This window comes from Phodopus roborovskii, unplaced genomic scaffold (genome assembly GCF_943737965.1).
Source record: "Phodopus roborovskii unplaced genomic scaffold, PHOROB, whole genome shotgun sequence".
NCBI classification, from domain to species: domain Eukaryota; kingdom Metazoa; phylum Chordata; class Mammalia; order Rodentia; family Cricetidae; genus Phodopus; species Phodopus roborovskii.
In genome coordinates this window covers 49981902-50003324 of record NW_026126433.1, presented here as the reverse complement: position 1 = coordinate 50003324, position 21423 = coordinate 49981902, and the positions used below count along the sequence as shown (strand labels likewise).

The 21423-nt window shown below is 48.1% G+C and overlaps 2 protein-coding genes across 2 annotated transcripts in view; both read right to left on the bottom strand.

The window, feature by feature from the left end:
• Nucleotides 1–101: 101 nt before the first annotated feature.
• Nucleotides 102–3194, bottom strand: LOC127223701 (left-right determination factor 2). Its single transcript, XM_051186446.1, has 4 exons — nt 2911–3194; nt 1889–2135; nt 1368–1613; nt 102–499 (listed from the first exon to the last, which is right to left on the bottom strand). Exons 1-4 carry the CDS (start codon nt 3158–3160, stop codon nt 136–138), a joined length of 1107 nt encoding a protein of 368 aa, XP_051042403.1. The 5' UTR covers nt 3161–3194; the 3' UTR covers nt 102–135.
• A 1173-nt stretch (nt 3195–4367) lies between these two features.
• The window catches only part of Lin9 (lin-9 DREAM MuvB core complex component), a 215063-nt gene continuing 198007 nt past the window's right edge, over nt 4368–21423 (bottom strand). Inside the window, exon 16 of the transcript XR_007834641.1 lies at nt 4368–4378. The gene's annotated coding sequence lies outside the window, so the exon portion shown is untranslated. The remainder of the gene's footprint in view (nt 4379–21423) is intronic.

Here is a 21423-nt window from a genome sequence, read left to right as displayed (position 1 = left end):
ATTATCTACTCATGTAAGTGCTTAGACTGGTTGATGATGGACAAGGAAGCCAAGATACAGAAGACTGTAGGGCAAAGGTGAAATGTGGACACTGAGTTAGGACAAGTTAACTTACTAAGTGTGGCTACATGAGGACTACAGATCTATCCCCCTGGGTATGAGCGCCCCATCAGAGGCACAGCTACATGTCTGTACCCTCATGTTGGGCAGGCTGACCACTTGGGGCTTGGTCCTGCCTCCCACCTTCATGCTGACAATCACAGGCAGGGAGGTCATCTCTGAGGCAATACACTGCCGTGGCCCCAGGAATGGCCACTTGATGGTCAGGGACTCTGGTGGCTGCAGGCAGCCGCCCACACACTCATAAGTCAGGAACCCCGGGGGTTCAAGGATCCAGTTCTCAGCCCACTTCATCCCCTGCAGGTCAAGGTACATCTCTTGGCGGCAGCATCTGGTACCTTCAGTCACTGGGGCCTCAGGCTTACAATTGCCTTGGGCTCTGTGGGGATGAGAGATCAAAAGTCACCTGACAGACACATGAAGGATAAAGAACAAGTAAAGAAACATGTCTAGGACATCAAGTCATCTACTGCTTACTGAAGGTTTCTCTGTGTAGCCCTGGCTATCCTGGAACTCGCTCTGTAGACCAGGCTGACCTTGAACTTACAACTCTGCCCCCTAAATGCTGGGATGAAAGGCATGGGCCACCACTGCCCAACAATAAAACATTTTTTTTTCTTTTTTGGTTTTTTGAGATAGGGTTTCTCTGTGTAACAGCCCTAGCTGTCTTGGAACTCACTTTGTACACTAGGCTGGCCTCAAACTCACAGACTCACCCGCCTCTGCCTCCCAAGTGCTGGAATTAAATGCATGTACCACCACTGCCCAGCCCAATAAAATATTTTTAACAACAAAAAAAGCATAAGCAGGGCAGCTGATCAGTGGCAGCACACACCTTTAACAAATACACATTTTTAAAGTCTATGCTTAATAAGATGTTTTTGTTTCATTATGGTTTTTGTATTTTTGAATCCATGGTTACTGAATTCAGTGTAAAGACCCCAGATGCACAGGGATATGCAATCCTTGTCTGCTCCAAATATACCTACCTTGTCCCTTGAAAAAAAGAATCCAAATTTAGAATAGCTTAAGCTAAAATTTTCAAAGACTTGTTCATGAAAGGAAGAGTGAAAAATAGATTATTACAATAATGTATATAATTCAATATTTGATTAAAATGCCATTTCTAAACGCACCACTAGAAACTACTATGGGTAGGAATGGGTCATCTCTTGGGGTGGCCTACACAGCCCGAGGGTAGGATGACCTAGTCTATTGTATCCCCAGCCACCTAACCTCCAGCCTACCCGTAGTCCTTGAGGTCCAGCGTGTGCAGCTCCAGCTGTGGCTCGCCCCGCCCCTCTCTGCCCCGAGTCCCTTGAGCAGCAAAGCGAACCAACTTGTGTGCGCTCCAGGTCCCCGGACCCAGGTGCTCCCTCTGCACCGACACCTGCAGCAGCAGTGGCTGCCTGGGCCGGTTCAGCTGCTGCCAGAAATTCACGGCCTCGGTCACGTCGAAGGCCTTCCAACCGCTCTCGTGGATGGACACGAGCCTGAAACACAGCTGCGCGTCAGGCGAGGGGACTTGCGGGCTATCAGGGAGGCCCTGGAGGGGTCCTGACCCCACCTCATCCTTTGCTCCCTTCCCCCTGCAGGGCCGAGCCGAGCTCCCCAATCCCCCCAACACACACACACACACACACACACACACACACACACACACTGAGCCGAGCTCCCCATCCCCCCAACACACACACACACACACACACACACACACACACACACACACACACACACACACACACCATCCAGTAGCTGGAGTCGCTACCTGGAGTCGATGAGGGTGGTGCGGTTGGAGCCATCCTCACGAACTCTCAGCCACTCAATGGTGACCCGAACGCGGGCACTGTGTGGAGACAGCCTCTCGTGCCTCCGGAGAACAGTTCTCGGGACAGGCTCCTGGAAGAGCCGCAGCACCGCCTGCACCAGCTCGCAATTAGGCAACAGCCTCTGCTCCATGCCGAACACTAGCAAGTGCTTGGAGGTCTCCGACAGCAGGAACCTGCCTGCCACCTCTGTGGGCATGGACAGAGTCAGCTGGGTTTCTCCAAGAACCATGAGACTTCTAGGATGGCAGGGCCTCTGTTCAGGGACTTGACTGGGACAGAGCCTCCCCCATCCTGTGCCTCTGGTACAAAGCCAGTTACTCAAAATCTCCAGGGAAAACCTGTTCACTAAACCTTCTCAACCAAGCACAAAGAGCTCTGGAATTCAGAACTCATGGAGCCCTAGAGAACTGGGTCCTCACAGGTGCCTGGCCTCGGGTTGTATTTGGAGGACTGGTCCCAACCCTTAGCTACCATCTGGGCCCCTGCATCTCAACAGTTGGCTACCTCCATGCTCAGGGTAGTGCTTGTTTGTTTGTTTTTAACCCAATGCAGCTTCACCCAGTCCCTTACATCAGTGTTCATAGTACAAAACACGGTTGACTTCTGTCCCAGATGGTCCTACATGGTGACCCCAGGAAGCCATACCACTGCTTTTGGAACTGGATCCTTGCTACACCCTACCCATACCCTAAGATTCTGCTTTTTCTTGCTTTCTTCTTTGGGTCATGCCAATTACTCCAGGCTGCTCTGCCTCCTCCTGGCCCTGGCAGTCTCCGGTGCACAACCAGAGCCTGGAGCCTAGACCCAGATACCCTCCAAAGCCATGTTCACATATCCCTGCTCCTCAGACTAAGGCACCCTCCCCCTGTAACACACACAAAGAAAGGGTCCACTGACATCACCAGAGTGGGCATGGTCAAGCTGCCCTCTCCAGAGACCAGGGCCAGCAGGATGAGCTCACCTCTGAAGTTCTGGCTGAACCTTTTGCCTCGGGAGCGGTCAACATGACTTCGATGCATCAGGGACACATACTGGGCCTTCACATGGGCAGGGATGGCCATTCCCTCCACATCAGCCTTGTCCAGGACGGGAGCCTGGCTGAGCTGCAGCTGCTGCAGTAGTCTGGTCAGGACCTGCTCCTCAGTCACAGCTGCCCCACACCCAGCCAGGGGAAGCACCCACAGTACCCAACAGAGCCACAAGGATTGCATGGTGCCACCAGGTAGGAGCTGTGGGTATGTGCGTCCCTAAAGTGTCCCCGAAAAGCTCTTGGGACCTAGATGGCCTGCTGAGGGCTGGTGCTGGCCTTCTTTATAGCTGATCCTGGGGTGGGGGGCAGGGAGGAAGGACAAGAAAGGTCACACCCCTGGGACCTCCTGGGAGCTCAACATCAGACAAGCCCCTGAGCCCTCAAGGAGGGGCTGTCTAGAAAGAGTACAAATTGCTGTCTGGAAGACACACAGGCTGGGGTTTCTGGCTGTGGGGCCCCTGCCTCTCAATAATACTCTTCACGACCTTTGGAGTTGTCTGACAGTATCCCAGTTCTGTTTTGTGGGAAAAAGAATTCCTGGGAACAGGAGAATTGCTTTCAGCAGCTATTGAAGTCTCCTGATTTTAAAATAAATATATATATACGTATGCTATGTCACCTATGTAGCCTTGGCTGGCCTGGAACTTCTGGAAACAAGCCTTGGTCAGGCTGGCATCAAACTTTGTAGAAATACTCCTGCCTTTTCCCCCTGAACTCTAGTACCACAAGTGTGCATCACCATGCCCGGACTGTTTAAGTCCCTTAAAGACCGAATGAAAGGGGGAGCAGAGCCCTGTGTTCCTGCTGGGTATCTCAGAGTCAAAGGAAATCCTCATCCTTTAGTCAGTCCCCCCATGGGTGCCCGGGCTCATCACAGTCCTCACACCACCCTTCCCCCATGCCAGAGAAAGATAGGCACTGCTAACTAGAGATTTGGTGTCTTGGGAAATGTGAAGTCTGCCCCATATCTTGTCTTCAGGGTACCGTAACATGTGCCCTTTCACACAGCAATTCTTCTGGAAGGGTTCCCCCACGCACTTAGGCTTCAGCCTTGCTCATGGTTACAGAGTGGGGGACAGAAACCTTCAAAATAGAGGCCAGATCTGCCCAGAGGCATGTCCAGTCCTCCGCCATGGTCACAGGCATGTGACTGCCCCACTTCGTCCAGCTCCCGTTTTAGAACAGCTTGGTAGATGCTTGGCTTTCTAGAGACTTCATGACACTCAACAGAATCTATGTCATAGGCCTGGCAAGAAGAATAAGTGAATGGGCATAGAGTCTGGAGCATACGAAATGCTTGAGAAGGATTTGCTTTCATCACCACCCCCTGAAAGGGGCCCTCTCAGCACTGTGGCTTTTGTAAAGACATTGGTGGGAGCAACAGAACTTGGAGATGTAGCTCAACGGAGCGCTTTCCTAACACCTGGGACGCCCTGGGCTCGGTAGCGAGCACTGCAGTTGGGAGGTAGAGACAGAAGACCAGAAGTCCCAGGTATTCCTCAGCTGCATAGCAAGTTGGAGGCCAGCCTGGGTTACACGAGACCCTGTCTCAAAATAAATACGTAACAGATACATGCAGCAGACATTGCTCGGGTGCTCACGTGTGCCAGGCTCTGTTCCAAGCTGGGAGCATGGATCCATACAGCCCCCAGGAGGCGGATTTTAGTCTCAACTGCATCTTTCAGATACTGGTCAAATCACTACGGGACAAAGTTACCTATCACAATGTGGTTAATGGAGACCTCAGGACATGAATGTAGACATCTGTCTCCCAAGGCCTTTTCTGGCTTAAAGATCTAAGTGTGTGCAAAGAGAAATCCTTCCCGTAGCCCCAATTCTCATGGGAGGCTAGCAATGACCATAAAGGAGCTAAGGGCCAAAGGACCTGGTAGGCAGGGATCACCTCTCTGCCTTGCCAGTGTGGGGACAGTTGGCCCCTGGGTGTGCCCTGGTTCCTACTAAAACTATTTCTGTCTTCCTCAGACATTCCTGATAGAAGAGAAAACTAAACTCTCTTGGGCTCAAAGGCAGAACTAACCCCCCCCCAAATTGTCAACATACACACACACACCAATTCTGATAGGGCCAAGGGTATGGGTCTGTAGTAAAGCATTTGCCTAGCATTCACAAGTCTTTGGGTTTTTTGGGTTTGAGCTCCACCACTGAAAAAAAAAAAAAAAAAGAAAAGAAAAAAGAAAAAAAAAACCAATGATCTGCTAATAATCATAATGATTATTATTATAGAGCTCATAAGCTGTGTATGAAGGCTATATGTTTGCTTTGTTTATTTTGAGACAGGGTCTCACTATGTAGCGTAAGCTAACATTGAACCCAAAGTCCTCCTCCCTCAACCTCCCAGGTACTGAGATTGCAAGCAAGCACTATTCTGCCTGGCACACTTATCATCCTCACAATAACCTGGGGTGGACAGAAATGCTGCCATTATTATTTCCACTTTCTAGACAAGACACTGAGACATACAACTATTACATAACTTGCCCAAGGGTGGACAATGAGTGCCAAGGGTAGGGTTATTTGAAGGGAATGACATGGAGTTTGGCTCACATGATAGGTAGACTGAGATGAGAGGAATATAAAAATCCCAACAGCCGGCCCCAGAGAGGGAGGTGTCAGAGTCACAGAATGATGACCTCAGGGCTTCCCTGTTTCACTTTCCTGTCCCACCTCTGTTTCTAAGGAAACTAGGTAATTCCCCAGAAGGAATTCAAATCTCATTTGGGGGCTGGGGATAGCTCAGTGGTTGAGTGATTGCCTAGCATCTGTAAGGTCCTGGGTTCCATTGCCACACCAGCAAATCAAAAAGAAATAAATACTAATCCCACCGGGAGCTCACATCTCCTAATCAAGGTCCCCTGAAATATAAGACCCCCACCCTGCATCCGGCCCAAGGGAGCCTTTGGTGATTGACAAACACGGCCTCCTTCAAAAGGAACACCGGCTGTCTTCCTTTGCAAGTGATTAACAGGGAAGGGACTTGGGGATGCTAACATTTGGGGCTTTAGTCAGGCCAAAAGGCACGGAGGTGTCACATTTACAGGTGACCAAGGCCCACGGTCCTTAGTCCCTGGAAGTTCTTCTGCGCTGGTGTCCCATAAATATGCAAGAGTCCACCACTTTGCCACTGGGTGACAGAAAACCCCATGGCTTATCGTAGCCGGGTTGGTGTCAAAGATGTAACACCACGGAAGCCCTGCTGTGGTTCAGTGAGACCTTCTGTCCCAGAGCCAAAGGACAGGCATCTGCCACTGTCACCTTCCTGACTTGCAGATGCTCCCAAGGCCTCTCTACTGCCACCTCATGGACAACTTGGGGTTGAGGACCTCTGTCTGGGGCACCCCAAGTGACTAGGGTACATACCTCCCGCTAACCTTCAGCAACAAAACAACTAAGGAAATGTCCAGAGACGACAGTAGAAGGGGGCCCTTCTCTGCTGCATTCCTGCCTCCCCAGTGGTCCTGTGGGGGCTTTAGCACAGGGACAGAGCCAAGCTGGGAACTGGACCATGTAGGACAGGACTTGCCGCTCATTTTTCCACCTCTTTAAGGACCTACGATAAGGTTTTCCGCTTTCTGAGTTCCCTCCTCTGCTTCACAGAGGGTCTTTTTCGCGGTGTCTGCTGCATGCCTGTTTCCTCACCTCCAATAAACACCTTTCTTCAACTTGAAAAGAAAAGGACCCTGAGTGCCTACCTGGAAGCCTCTTTAGGGACTTAGAATTCCTGGGAACTGGCAATGAAAGGGTCCTAGTCACACGCTGGGAAACTGAGCCCCCTTCTCAACTTAGGGGACCCTTTCTGAGATGGAGGAGCCTGGGATGTTTAGAACCAATGAAAGACTGGTCTAGACAAGGCCATCCATCCTTTTTCCCCTGCTGGTTTGTAGTGCCAGACATCTCAGAGCATAGCCTGAAGATCCCGACCATGCAGACAGTGCAGAGAAAATGGGCTCAGAGAGGCCAAGCTCCCCAGAGTCACACAGGATTGACACACAGTCAGATGCTCCAACTCAAAGACCACAGTTCTTCGCACATCTCAAACTATCTCTAGTGCTGGCTCCACTGGCAGAAGCCATCCATCAGCTGCAGGCCACTTGGGAACTCTGACAACTCTGATGGGGGCAGGGCAGCATGAGAAGCCGACAGAAGAACAGAGGGTCAATCTTCCAGACTCCCCAGGCTTCCCTAGACCCAGGCCAGGGACCCTGGATGTGGATTCCCAGCAGCCCTAAGAGTGCTGTTGGGGAAATACAGTAATTGGGCAATTAGCCAACAGCCCAAAGAAGGATGTCAGTGTGGATTGGGAAACTTTTACAGTGGGCAGATTGCTCAAGTGGGGGAGGGTAGTTACTTTTGTCGTGCACAGGCCAGGCCTCCCCCTTCATATTGTGGATCTGAGTGGGACAGAATGTCTGGGGTGGGGTCAGGTCAGGCTTGAAAAGGAGAAAGCTTGTCAAACATCACCCAGGTCCTGGAGAGCAAAAAACACTGCTTATAAAGCTCTGTAAATCAGACCTCTCTTCCAAAGACATCTAAAGTGGGACAGTCTAGACTGTTTATGAAGCACAATTCTTTGGGATGTTGAAGATGTGCCCCCTTCCCTGTCCCCCCAGCCCTGCCCTTTGGGGCTTCTATGCTGTGGATGTTCTCTGAGTGATTGCAGAAGTTCTGTGTAAAAATATAGATTCTTCACCAGCGAGCCTGTTCCTTGGGGCTGAGACACAAGCACCAGTCTCTCCCAACCCAGTTTCGCTCCATCCTCTGGGGCCCAAAGTCCAGGCCAAGCTGGTCTGAAACTCCCTATGTAGACTGCTGAGATTAAAGGTGCATTCCACCATGTACAGCTTGAATCTAAATGTTTTAAATAACTGTATCTATGGGGTAGTATGCAAAGTTCTGATGCATACATAATAAAGTCTGGATTTTTAGCTTGTCCATCACCTCAAATATGACTATTGCTTTGCAGTGAGAGGGTTCAAAACTCCTCTTCCTAGAAATAGGCATGGTGGGGCTAGAGAGATGGCTCAGAGGTTAAGAGCACTGTCGGCTCTCCCAGAGGTCCTGAGTTCAATTCCTAGCAACCACATGATGGCTCACAACCATCTGTAATGAGATCTGGTTCCCTCTTCTGCAGGCAGAACACTAATAATAAGTAAATCTTAAAAAAAAAAAAAAGTAAGCATGGTGGCTCACCCCTGTAATAGCTGCACTTGGGAGCCTCAGGCAAGAGGATTGACATGAGTTTGAGGTTAGTCTGGACTATGCAGAAAGACCCTGTCTTAGAAAGAAAAAAATCCTCTCATCCAGCTGTTTTGTAATATGCAATAATGCCATTGAACTCACGGCCTCCAGTTCATTAAACACGTACTCTGCCTCCAGCCCCTCCCGGCAACACATCTGGCTAGCTATAACCACACTCCTATGTAGTAATACAACAAACAGAACTCAGTCCTCCCATGTAGCTTGCACTGCACATCCCCTGCCTCCCCAGGCTCCAGAAGCCTCTGCTGCCTCTACTTCTAAGTGCTGAACTTTTTACTTTCCACATATGAGTCACTCGGTATTTGGAAGTGGAAAATTCTTGTGTCCCTCTTTCTCCTCTCTTCCCTTACTTTTTAAACACACATGGCTGGCCTCTGGGCCCTGGCGTCCAATCTTATCCTTCCAGTTGTTGGGACTATTGGCTCATGCCACTCCAGCCTGGCTAGAGGAGGGGGCTGTCTCGGGCTTTTTTAGTTATGGGTATGGAGTCTATACAAAGGCCCAGGGAGAGGTTAACGGAGGCTGTGGCTTTGATGATAAGGGCCATTGCCCTACACTCTATAATCCCCAGGGCTGTGATAACATGGAGAGGGGAGATTTACATTTCTGACAACTAGAGGTGAGGTGTGCTGGGCAAACAGATACATAAGAAGGAATGTGGGGTCTGTTGGGAATCACTAGGATAAGCCATCCTTTGGGGACAGATTCTCTCTCCAGAAATGTCAGTTCGTTATCAGTAGCTTGGTGCCTCTTGAATGGGAAGGAAACAAGAGCTTGGAGAAGCTCTATCGACTTACCACCTTCCTGCGCTCTCATTAGGGAAGGTGATATCCCAGCCACCAAGCACTTTTGCTTCCTTTGAGCTACCCTGCCAGCATTTGGTCTCCTCCTGGAGCATGGAGAGACCCCGGTGGGAACCGTTTGGGGACGTATGACACAAAATCAAACAGCCTAGAAACACAATTGTCTCCCCCCCGCCACCCTCTCCACTCTTCAAAGGTAAGTTCTGGCGGTTTACCCCCAAAACCATAATTAGATTTCTTTAACCACGGTTTCCTAATGTCTCCTGTGAAAAACTCTCGACCTTCCCTCATTCTCTCACTCTGCACCCATCTTCCTCCTGACTCATCCACGTGTCGGCTGACTGATTCTAGGGCTTGAACCCAGTCCTTTACGCTTGCTGAGCAAGGGACCCAGCACCAGGCCACCGAGTCAATAATACTATAAATGCTATCATTTCTGTAATATCCTTCAGACATTTTTCCATAAATTAACATTTTTTTTCTTTCTTTACAGCTTTTTGAAACAGGGAAAACTCACTATATAGCCCGGGTTGGCTAAAAACTCCCAATAATCTTGTCTAAGCTTTTTGGAAAGCTGGTCATCAATTACAGGCATACACACACACACACACACACACACACACACACACACACGGGGGGGGGGGCTTTCTCTCTCTCAAGTGCCTGACCTTGGATATGCTGCCGTTTCCGTGCCGTCCCACTACCACCCCTACACCCCACACTGAGAACTGTTGCATTCTTTGGTGGTGAGGGGCAGGTTCTATGTAACCCAGGCTGACTTCAAGCTCACAGTCCCCCTGTCCCCACCTCTTGAGTACCAGGACATTTGGTCATCACATTCTTTTTATGGCTGAGTCATGTTTTGAAGCATGAAAGCATTGAAGATTTTTTTCCACATTGCAAACAACACCAGGACTCTGTGTGAAGGCAGCTCTCAAGGACAGATACTGGAGACTGAGTAGAAGGGTTTTCAGATCTCATGGCCTTGCCAGACGCTTGCAGATTTATCCTCGTTAAAAGCCCAACTAAATGTTGGCTGAGGGAAAGAGTCTTAATTAAGCACCTGTATTTAGGACCCTCTAAAGTGGCTGGAATGGAGAGGAGTCAGCTGGCCTTGCCATTGTCTCTCATTCCTCTGATTATCAGTGAGACCGAACAACTTTCCAATGCTTATCACCACTTAAGACTCCACAGCCCCAAGACAGGGTCTCATTGTGGCCCAGATTGGCTTTGAAACTACAATCCTGCACAGCATGGTGTCTCAAGCCTGTAACCCTCCTCGGAATTTAGAAGACTGAGGTAAGAGGTTCCCCATGCGCTTGAGGACAGCCTGGGTCACAGAGTGAGTTTTGGATCAGGCTGGGCTGGAGCTTCAGGCCCTTCTAAATAAGCAAACAACCCTGACCCTTCTGCCTCAGTGTGGAGATCCCAGGTGTGCACCACAACTCCAGCTCTACTTTTCTATTCCAAGTGTGCGTGTCATTTAAGAACATTCTCAGCCAGGCAGTGCTGGCTCATGCCTTTAATCTCAGCACTGGGGAGGTGAGGCAGGTGGATCTCTGTGAGTTAGAGGCCAGCCTGATCTACAGAGAGAGTGTCAGGACAGCCAGGACTACACAGAGAAACCCTGTCTCAAGAAACAAAAAAGTCACACAAACCAGCCTGGGCTGTACAGTGACACTACCTCAAAATAAAATAAACAGAGCAAAGAATAAGAATGCTTTCTTTAAAAAAAATGTTTTGCTAATTAATCTTTATATATGTGTGTGTTTACATGCATAAACATGTGTATATTTTGTCTGCATGTACTTGCATGCACCACGTATATGACTGGTGTCTGAGGAGGTTGAAAGAGGATGCCAGATCTCCTGAGAATGGAATTACAGATAGTTAACTGCCGAGCCATTCCTCCAGCCCTGAAACGGCTCCTTTATGCCAACATTTATTAACCTCCTTATCTGAAACCCAGCGTTTTGGTTGTTGTTTCTTGGCTAGTTGGTTTGGTTTTATGGGTTGGCTGGTGGATTTTTTTTTTTTTTTAACTGTCTGGATGACCTAAAACTCGTGAGATAGCCTGGGCTGTGCTCAAACCTTAGATCCAAGCCTGGTGTGACAGTTCAAGCCTGTAAACTTAGCACTGGTGGAAGCAGGCATATCAGGAGTTCAAGGTCGTCCTGTGTCAGTGAGTTAACACTCAGCTACCCTCTACTCTGTCCCAGATAGAGAACCTTGAGACCCCCCCCCTGCCTGAGGCTGCCTAGCGCCGGGGTTACAGGCATGCCCCACTCTGAGGTCCTTATGAATGGCTCCTCTTTTCTTTCTTTTACTAACATCTCGTCCTGTCAACTGTCCCTTCCCTCACTATGGTGTCTATCTACAACCGCTTAACACTCCGTTTCACTGTCTCCCGTACTCTAGGCTGACAACGGCACTGGGCCCCCTCCCGTGGGTTCTGTCACAGGGGCCAGAAGAGTGTGCATCACAGCAGGCTTGTGTACATCACACAGGCTCATGATCAAGGGACAGCTTCCATGCTCCCTCGGTACAGACTGCAGGATAGTGCGGTCCCTTCAGTCCCCCCCCCCCCACTCCAGAAAGCCCTCAAGCACACAGAGCTCTTTCTGAGAGCTTATGGAAACCTCTGGGGTGTACCAATCAGCAGCCAGGAAGTCTTAGATGTAGAAGCCCACACTTTACCAAAAGACTACAGAAACTCTCAAAGAGAAAGGAGCCAGGGTGGTTTAGATGTAATAAGGACACCACCTGGATTTCACTTGAGCAAGTCACCTCTTCCTTAACACACACAGCGTCCTAAGCCAGTCTCTCTTGTCCTCGTTTGAGGACACAGAGTATGGGCCCGAGGCTGGACTCTGTGAGGAGGGACATTGGGTTTGGGTTATTCAGTTGTCCTAGAACGAGGAACAATCAGCCAGCTGAGCCCTCATCTCCTGAGGCCACCACGGCTTAATTCATAAGCAGGGTGGCAGGGAGGACCCTTGAATGCGGTGACCAGAAGAGCAGTGCCCACAGTGACATCTCTGGAGGTACAGCCACAGCTCTGAAGTCCCTCAAGTGGCCTCACGGACAGTGGAGGAGGAGAGGCCAGGAGACAGGACCACTGTGGGCTCATCAAGAAAAGGACAAGGACCTGGAGTCGGCTCAGTGGTGCAGAGTACTTCTTTTTCTTGCGGAGGACCGAGTTTGATTCCCAGCACCCACATGGTGACTCACAATCATCTGTAACCTCAGTTCTAGGGCACTCAAGACTTTCTTCCTGGCCTCTGTGGGCACAGACATACATGGAGGAAAAATACTGATAAATATAAATTTATATTTATACTGATATAAATAAAATAAATAAAAATACTGATTAAAAAATTAAATAAATCTTAAAAAAAAATTAAGGGCAGACCCAAATGCTGGCAATAGCAAATGGGGTAAAGCCACCGGCAACTGAATACATTGGGTCTGTGGTGAAAACGTTGGATATGGGGGTCAAGGAGGTGACTCCCAGGACCAGGTACCTGTAAGAAGATGGGGCCCTAGATTAGGACTCTCAGGAAATCTGAGAGGAGAAAGTGCGATTTGAAAGTCTGGAGGTTTGGGATAGGGAACCACAGCCCTGGTAAAGTCAGAACAGTACACAGCTGGCACCTAAATCCATGGTTTCTGATGACATCAGTAGGGACATCGGTTCTTAATCTTTGGGTCCTGACCCTTTGGGGTTAAGTGACCCTTTTACAGTGGTTACCTAAGACCATTGGAAAACAGATATTTACACTATGATTCATAAAAACAGCAAAATTGCAGTTATGGCCAGCGCACATCTTTAATCCCAGCTCTTGGGAGGCAGAGGCAGGCGGATCTCGGGGAGTTCGAGACCAGCCTGGTCTACAAGAACTAATTCCAGGACAGGCTCCAAAGCTACATGAAAAATTACAGTTATAAAGTAGCAATGGAAAAAATTTAAGGCTGGGGTCACCACAACATGAGGAACTGTGTTAAAGAGCCACAGCATTAGGAGAAGCTGAGAACCACTGTCATAGGAGAAAGATGCCATCGTGTCCTGTGGAGAGGCCCACAAAATCTCTTCAGAGAGTGAGAAAGATTACAAGTATGATAAATTTACTCAAGACTTAGTGCTTAAGCCAGGAAAGGCATATATGTGTGCTCAGCATCCAGGAGGCTTCATCAGGTCAAGGCCAGCTAGGACAGCTACATAGTGAGTCTCAAGCCAGTTAGAGTTGGATAGCAGGGGCTGGAGAGATGGCTCCGAGGTCCTGAGTTCAATTCCCAGCACCCACATGGTGGCTCACAGCCATCTGTAATGAGATCTGACCTCTTTCAGCATGCAGGTGTACATGAAGGCAGGGCACTCACATTAAAAGGAAATAATAAAAATAAATAAAATAAAAAAAGAGTTACATAGCAGAGAGCAAACTAGGACAGTAGCCCCACAGAGCCCAGTGTGGTCGGGAATGCCTGCAATCCCAGCACACAAGAGCCAAAAGCAAAAGGATCATGAGGTTTCAAGGCTAACCTGGGCTATATATTGAGACCTGTTCCTAACAAATACAACAGGCAGCTAGCTCCTCTCTTGAACAACTTCCATTCAAGAGAACAGCGATAGAAATAGCAATCTGGGGCTGTCTATATGGAAATATTACATAATATCACTACAGCTAATAAGTAAGAAAGTGAGAAATGTATTCTATTTTTATTTAAGAAAAAAATTGGGTTGAGGTGGTTGTCTCACTATGTAGACAAGATTGGCTTCAAACTCACAGAGATCCACCTGCTTCTGCCTCCCAAGCGCTGGGATTAAAGGAGTGCCCTGTTATTCCTTGCTTTATGTTTGTATGTATGCATGCATGTATGTATTTATATTTTATGTGCATTGGTGTTTTGCATGTATGTCTGTGTGAAGTTGTCAGATCCCTTAAACTGGAGTTTAGATAGTTTGTAGACTGCCAAGTGGGTGCTGGGAATTGAACCCAGGTCCTTTGGAAGAGTAGCCAGTGCTCTTAACCACTGAGCCATCTCCTCAGCCTGTTTATTTATCTATTTAGTTAGTTTTTTTTTTTTCCAGATAAGATTTCTTTGTGTGTCCCTGGTTGTCCTGGAACTTGCTCCATAGATCAGGTTGGCCTTGAACTCACAGAGATCCACCTGCCTCTGCTTCCTTAGTACTGGGATTAAAGGCATGTGCCACCATTGCCTGGCTTCACTTTGAATTTTTAATGCTAAAGTATTGTCTTTATTACTGAGCTTTTTGGCACCTTTAAATTTTGTGTCCAAGGGGAGTACCTCATGGACTTGACCCTGGTCCCAGCCCTAAGTGGAGGACTTCCAACTTCAAGAGTGCCAGAAAAGACTGGGGAGAAGACAGTGCTCCAGAAGGGAGCCAGATGGAGTGCTCCATCTCCAGCCAGATGGAGAGGCTGAGGACTGGGTGGAGGTGGTAAGGCCAAGGAGGTGACCCCAGGTGACCTTGCTTGCCCAAGATGGTGGAATCGGCGGGAGAGGAAGCCTCCCGGAGTCCAGCTTCAGCCCATCTTGAGGAACCCCCACACCCTGTCAGTCATCGACAGCTTCCTTCCTGTCTCTGAGGTTAGACAATGAAAAGCTCTCCTTGAGGAAAAGCTTTTCAAGGAAGAAGGAAATCAAGTCTGGAACCCCAACTGGGTCACCTTCCTTAGAAGGATGAGAGGCCCTGTTGTTGCTAATCCCAGCCCAAGGGCTCCTCCATCAGAACCTTTGTCTCTAGGTTTCTGGCCATCACTTTCAGTCCATTCCCACAGCCTACACAACACAGAACTTTGAGAGGGGAAACTGAGGCCAGAACACACAAAGGCACCTTGCCCCAGGTCACTCAGCCTTAACTGGTAAGTCTACCTCACTTGGATTTGAACCCAGAACCCCTGCCGTGGGTACCCTCCTGAAGCCTTACTGTCTCATGGTCAACAATCACTCAATTGCAGCACAAGGGTTGCTCTGGACAGCTAGCTAAACTCACAGTTCATGCATTCAGTCTGCATCATCTACCCAACAGCTGTGAGTCATTAGACACCTCGCAGCTGGGGAAATAGATTCCAGTATAAGGTGGCTCAGAGCTGGGGAAACAAAGACTGGTTCTGCCTTTAAAGAGTTTAGTGTTTGGCAAACACTATTTGTCAACAGAATGAGGACCATAGATGTAGTGGCTGGGCCACCTGAGGCTAACATGGAGAAATGTGGATTTGCATTGGCTTCTTCTAAGCAGATGTTTCCTTCCTTTGACAGTGGAGCCTTCTGTGTTGACTGGACCAGACTTGCAGGCATAATCCTTTGACCTGGCTGACCTCTTGTCTCTTTGCTGGAGGACTTATGCTACCATCTGAGCTGCAAAGCAAGTGTCACCCTGGCCATCTCGAAGGACAGTAAGTAGCCAGACTGCTGTTGAGCCCCAGTGGATGTGGCCAGGCTCACAGAGGTGTCAATAATTCTGCACTCAGAACACGAAGTGAGACAGGGTCTAAGACAGTGATGGGCCAGAGATGTTGTTAGCCACTGCTCTTGCAGAGGACCCACATTTGTCCCAGTCTCCAACAATGGCAAACACTGGCTGTTAACTCCAGTTACAGCGGCTTTGATACCTTCTTCTGGTCTCTGATGGCACTGCATACAAGTGGTATAAAAACATTCAGTAAAGCAATCGTACACATAAATAAATAATCATATAAATGAAGAATAAATAATTGAGCCGCTGGGCAAGGATGTTAGCTTCTTCCCATAATAGAACTCTCTCCGTTGGTCCTTACTTCTTAGGGTCCCAGTAGTTATCCACCATAGAGTCTTCATCTGTAGACAAGACTGGCCCGGAACTCACAGAGCTTCGTCTGCCTCTGACTCCCAGGTGCTGGAATTAAAGGCCATGTTCCACCAGAGAGTCTTCAACCACATGGCCCAGATGGTGTCTAGACCACTTCGTGAGTTAGGTGATCATGGGCCGCTTGTGCTGTCTCCCTCCACATCTGGAGGAGGAAGGTTAACAGTCTTCAAAGGTATCAGTATTAATCCAAACACATTTATTTGCAGCAGTAGAGATGAACACAGAGCCTTGTGTCTGGCTAGCCCCAAAATTGCTATGTAGCCGTGGCTGGCTTTGAATGCATAAAGAACTGCCTACCTATACCTCCTGAGTGCTGGATTAAAGTCATGCACTAAGTACCACACCAGGCTCTGAAACACAGTTTTGTTGTTTTCTCAAGACAGGGTTTCTTTGTGTAACAGTCCTGGCTATCCTGGAACTCACTGAGATCCACCTGCCTCGGTCTCCCAAGTGCTGGGATTAAAGGTGTGCACTACCATGGCCTGGCCGCAATATGCATTCTTTACTGCTGAGCCATCATCTCTCCTGCCCTGCTTAGTTTTCTCATTCCATAACTAGTGTTAGGCATCGGGATCTGGCCCTTGAATCTCCTCTGTACCCTGTTATTGAAAACTGTGGGTTTCTGCTAGTTGCACTTAATTTTGACATAGGAGTCGGACTGGTACTTTTTTGTCCTTTTTTTCTTATTTATTTATTTATTGAGAATCTAGGGCTTCACCAGTTCTGAGGGCAGCTGTGATGGCCAAAACAGCTTCTGTGGCAGGCCCAGACCCAAGGCTGTTCCCACCCCAGTGCTGAGTGACACAGTCCCATATAGAAGCTGAGGCCATTCATCTGGAGACCAGGCTATACCAAGGCCTTGGAGGAGCAATGGAGACTCACCCAAGGTTTTTCTTGATAACACAAAAATAAAACATCCATGGAAACCACTCAATACATCCTCAACCCTGCCCCCAACACACACGCCAGCTAAAAAGACAGCAAATGGTCAGGATAGTGTGTCTGTCAAAGAGAGGCGTGAAGGTGTTGTGGAAAGTTGACTGTGCCTATAAGTGCTTTATTCATGACCCATAGAAAGAAAACAAGTGAAATCAGAGTTCAAGAGTTAGAGAGGTTGGGAACGTATATCATAGGTGGGGTAATCGCCTAGCATAAGGATCCAAGTTCAATTCCCAGCACTTCAAAGTCAGACAAACAGTCCTGTCAAGTTCAGACCAGTTTCCCTAATCACCTGCTGCCCATGTCGTGCAGTAGGCTAGTGACAAAGCTTTTAGGGAATCCGGTGCCCTGTCAATAGCTGTCCCTGTCCCATACCACTGTCCTCAGGCTCCACTGTCCACTCCCTTCCCTTTGCTTCACTTAGAACACAGTGCACTCTAGTGGCCACAAGAAGTCTTTTTACCCTACAGATTTTTTTCATTTAGTGTTTTCTCTCTGTAGCCCTGGCTGTCCTGTAACTCATTCTGTAGACCAGGATGGCCTGGAACTTAGAGATGCACCTGTGTCCTGAGTACTGGGACTAAAGGTGTGCACCACCACACCCAGCTTTGTTTAGTGTATTTGAGACAGGATCATAACTATATAGCCTTGTCTGGTCTCAAATTCTCAGTTTCTCTGCCTCAGTCCTCACCCCCAGCCCACTGCCCCATTCTGGGATTACAGGTGTGTGCTACTCTGTCTGGAAGCTGTAGGTGGCGTTTTCCAGGGCTAGTGGTAAGCATCTCCCTTACTGTAGATTTGCCATGCATGTTTACCCTTTAGTTGGGTTGTTTGGTAGAATGGCTCTAATCATTTTTCTCGACACCTTCAAAGGCACACATGCCTATAGAAGGTTTCCAAGTGAGGGCTTTGAGAAGTGCTCAACCTCCCTGAAGATGAACATATTTGGGATTCTGCTTGTTGTTTTATAGAGCACACTAGTAGAAAATCACAGCACATTATTTCAGTCAACAAATATGGTACAGCACTTTTTATGTATGGACACTAACAAAATAGAACTCTGTGCTCACAGAGCAATCCCATGTGGGGAGAGGCCCATTCTCCTCACATAGAGATATGCAAAGAGGGAGTTTTGTCTTTGGCACTTCAAATCAAAGAGAGGCAACAGTGACATTTCTGTGAACATCTGAGGGAACAACATCTGTCCCAGTCAGGAACCAGAGCTGAGCAGTGCAGCATCTCTGGTTTGTTCACACTCGTAAGTTACTGTGGCAGAGGCACAGAGGTGTGAGGTCAGATGGGAGAGGGAGGAGTTCAGGCTGCAGGAGGCTTGAGGCTGCAGCAAGTGTGTGGGTTGCATTGGAGGAAGGTGGGAACAATGGCAGGGAATATCCTGAGGAATGACATTATCTGGGTGCACATTATCAATTGTTTTGCTGATAGAGTTTAGGGGGCATGGGGCCACAGAGCAAACTCCACCCTGAAGCCTTTGCTCTGTCCTTGACCCTCAGGTGGAAACTGTACCGGAGCTGTCCTCAAAGATGTCATGAACTTCAAGGGCAAAGATGTGACAAGCCTCCTTGGGCTAACTGCATTCCTATGCTGGGCCAACAAAATGGCAAAGTGAACCATCTGGCAAGCCTAGAGGTTTCTAGGAGGCCCCATGAAATAGCCAGGATTACACTCCAGAGGGGCCTCTGCCTACACCTCCAATTACTTCATACTTTTTTCATTTCCAGCTTTATCCCTTGCTCCCCTTACTAGGGAAATGAAACTCAAGCTCTCATATTCTGTATCCCTAGACACTATCACTGGGCTACAGTCACAGCTTTTACTTATTATTACTGGAAGCATATTGGGTGTGAGACAGGGTTTCTTTTTATAGGCCAGGCTGATTGCAAATTTTCCATCTTCCAATGCCTTGGACTCCAAATGCTAGCTAGGACTACAGTGTGCACAACCATGCCCAAACCCTGCAAGAAGTGTTAAATTTAAGTGGCCTGTAAATCATGTCAAACTTCCCTTATACACTGAAGCTCCATTCACAAAGGGAAACTGACATCACAGTCAGTTTTCCAAGTAAGGCAGGTCATCCAGACCTTCTCTGGCAAGGCCAAGACCGTATCCCACAGGCCACAGCTCTTACACTTGTTTCAGTCCCTTTCAACACAGCCTTTGTATGTCTCTGGGAGAGATACTTCACCCTGAACATAACACCTGACTGCTCCAAGACACACACCATCTAACCACCAGAGCCTCCAGTTCCCCTCAAGCTGGCTTGGCTTCTGCATCTAAAAGGAACTTGCTATTCGTTCTTGAAACTGAAGATGGCTACACCAAACCATAGGACCCGCAGCAGGAGCCCATCAACACCCGGCATATATATAGCTGGACAAGGGGCGGGAGTATGACAGAGCAGTAGAGTAGAAGGGACCAGCAAGCAAACTCAGCCTCCCACACTGCAAGAACAGTCAGGGTGGTGACCTTTGTACATCACCAGTGAAAGGTGCACTTGCCTGTGAGGGGCTGACCACAGGCTGCTCACATGCCCATGCTAACTAAGGTAGGGCACAACTAAGGCACTGGCAACCTGAAGGAACAAGCTGGCTATTAGGAAAGACCACTGGCCAGGCCACCTACCATGACAGCAGAAATTCTTCAGGTATGGCTGCCCAACTGACCTGCTGAAGTACAAAATAGTTCAGTCTCACAAAGCAGATTCTACAAAATCTAACGGTCTGCACTGTTGCGGGATATTTGATCACATTGTGATACCCCAAGACCATTGATAAAGTTAACCTTGAGTCAGGGGTGGAGCCAGTGACTAGCTGACAGGCATTAGCCATAGAGAAGCCAAGAATATGGATAGAGGACACACAAGAAGGAGCAGGGAGGGACTTAGAGCTTTTGCAGGCTCTTCCATCTGGAGAGGTCAACTGGTTGTTCCACATCTTTGTACTATCAGGGTTTCTTTTTCCAGACAGGGTTTCTCTGTGGCTTTGGAGCCTGTCCTGGAACTCACTCTGTAGATCAGGCTGGCCTTGATCTCACAGAGACCTGCCTGTCTCTGCCTCTCAAGCACTGGGATCAAAGCTGTGCACCACTAACGTCAGGTGAACTATCAGGTTTTCATCCCATTATTTGACTCCCAAGCCTTCATTGGTAATAGAACAATCTAGATAAACATATCATGACACCCACACTTTTTTTTTCTGAGGAGGAAGTGTTGGCTTGACATAGGGTATTGCTATGTTGAAAAGGCTAGCCCTTCAGTACCTGGCATTACTAAGCATAAGCCATAGCCTGGCCCTTTCAAATGTCCTCTTAAGGTTTGCAAAGCCACATGGCATGAATGGAGAGCCCAGCACCCACAACAGAAAAACAACCCTCCCTAAACAAGACTGTGTCTGTTTCCTGCTGTGCAGCACAGCTGAGTGATGGTGTCTAGGCTGTTCCTCTGAAGCCACACTCCACCCCTCTACCAGGCAACATTGCCTTAGAGACTCAGTTTGGTTACATCATAGAAACTGGACAAGCATGGGATAAAAATGTGTGGGTGGGAGGGTTGGGACAATAATAGACTTGGTGACTTAGGGAAGGCACAGTCACATGGTAGGCTAGTGTATCTGTATATTTCCCAGGAGAGAAAAATATTAGGATGGGGGAAATGTTAGTGGGAAATGTGAAGAAGCAATTGCTTAGATTTTTTCCAAATTTAATTAATGGCATAAATTTACAAAGTTCCCCAAACTCCAAGGTTAAAAAATCAGTAGACAACATCTAGGTACATCTGAAAACAGCCCCCAAAAGAACACGTTATGGTAGAAAAACTGCGTGACTCAATACTGGCTCATCATCAGAGACAGGGACCAGATGATGACAACAGCAAGACAGAAGAGGCACAAATGAAGAGACAATACATGTGATATGTAGGGACCCGCTGTAGCTACAAAGAGCAGGGAGAAAAGAAACCCACAGAAAACACACGCTGCGGAGACAAGGACAAAGGCTGGAGAGCTATACTTCAGGTAAACACACGCCGAACAGGAATCTAACACCAGACATGAGGGAAACTACATGATAAACTGTTCAATATATACTACAACAGGAAACCTAATGGTAGCTTCAAACTATGAAGTAGAAACATTAGAATTACAGAAGTAGGAATGGGACAGACATGATCAAGATACATTTATACACATGTGAAAGTGTCAAAGAGGAAATAAAAAAATTAAAAATCCAAAACCAAATATAGCAAGACATTTTAAGGCAATGCAGAAACTTATATGCATGTAAGATCACTGAATTAATACATTATCAACAATTTAACAATTACTAGTAAGGTTATTTTTATCTCAAAAAAGGCCATTTCGATCATAATCGAGATTCTACTGTTCTTAGTTCCTTGTGAAAACAAAGCAATAAAGACAGGTTGTCCAAACAATCCTACCGATCACTCACTCACTCACCTAACCGGTATTTCAGAACACACTCCCCTCCAGTTCAGTGTATGTGTAGTCCTGGCTATCCTGGAACTCACTCTGTAGACAGGCT

Bases quoted from the DNA above. Each gene is read 5' to 3' on its own strand.
- LOC127223701 (XM_051186446.1), bottom strand. From the start codon at position 3,160: ATGCAATCCTTGTGGCTCTGTTGGGTACTGTGGGTGCTTCCCCTGGCT. The intron at 2,136-2,910 runs GTGAGCTCATCC...CCATGCCCACAG, and splicing joins GTTCAGCCAGAACTTCAGAG to AGGTGGCAGGCAGGTTCCTG. The intron at 1,614-1,888 runs GTAGCGACTCCA...GCTGTGTTTCAG, and splicing joins ACCACCCTCATCGACTCCAG to GCTCGTGTCCATCCACGAGA.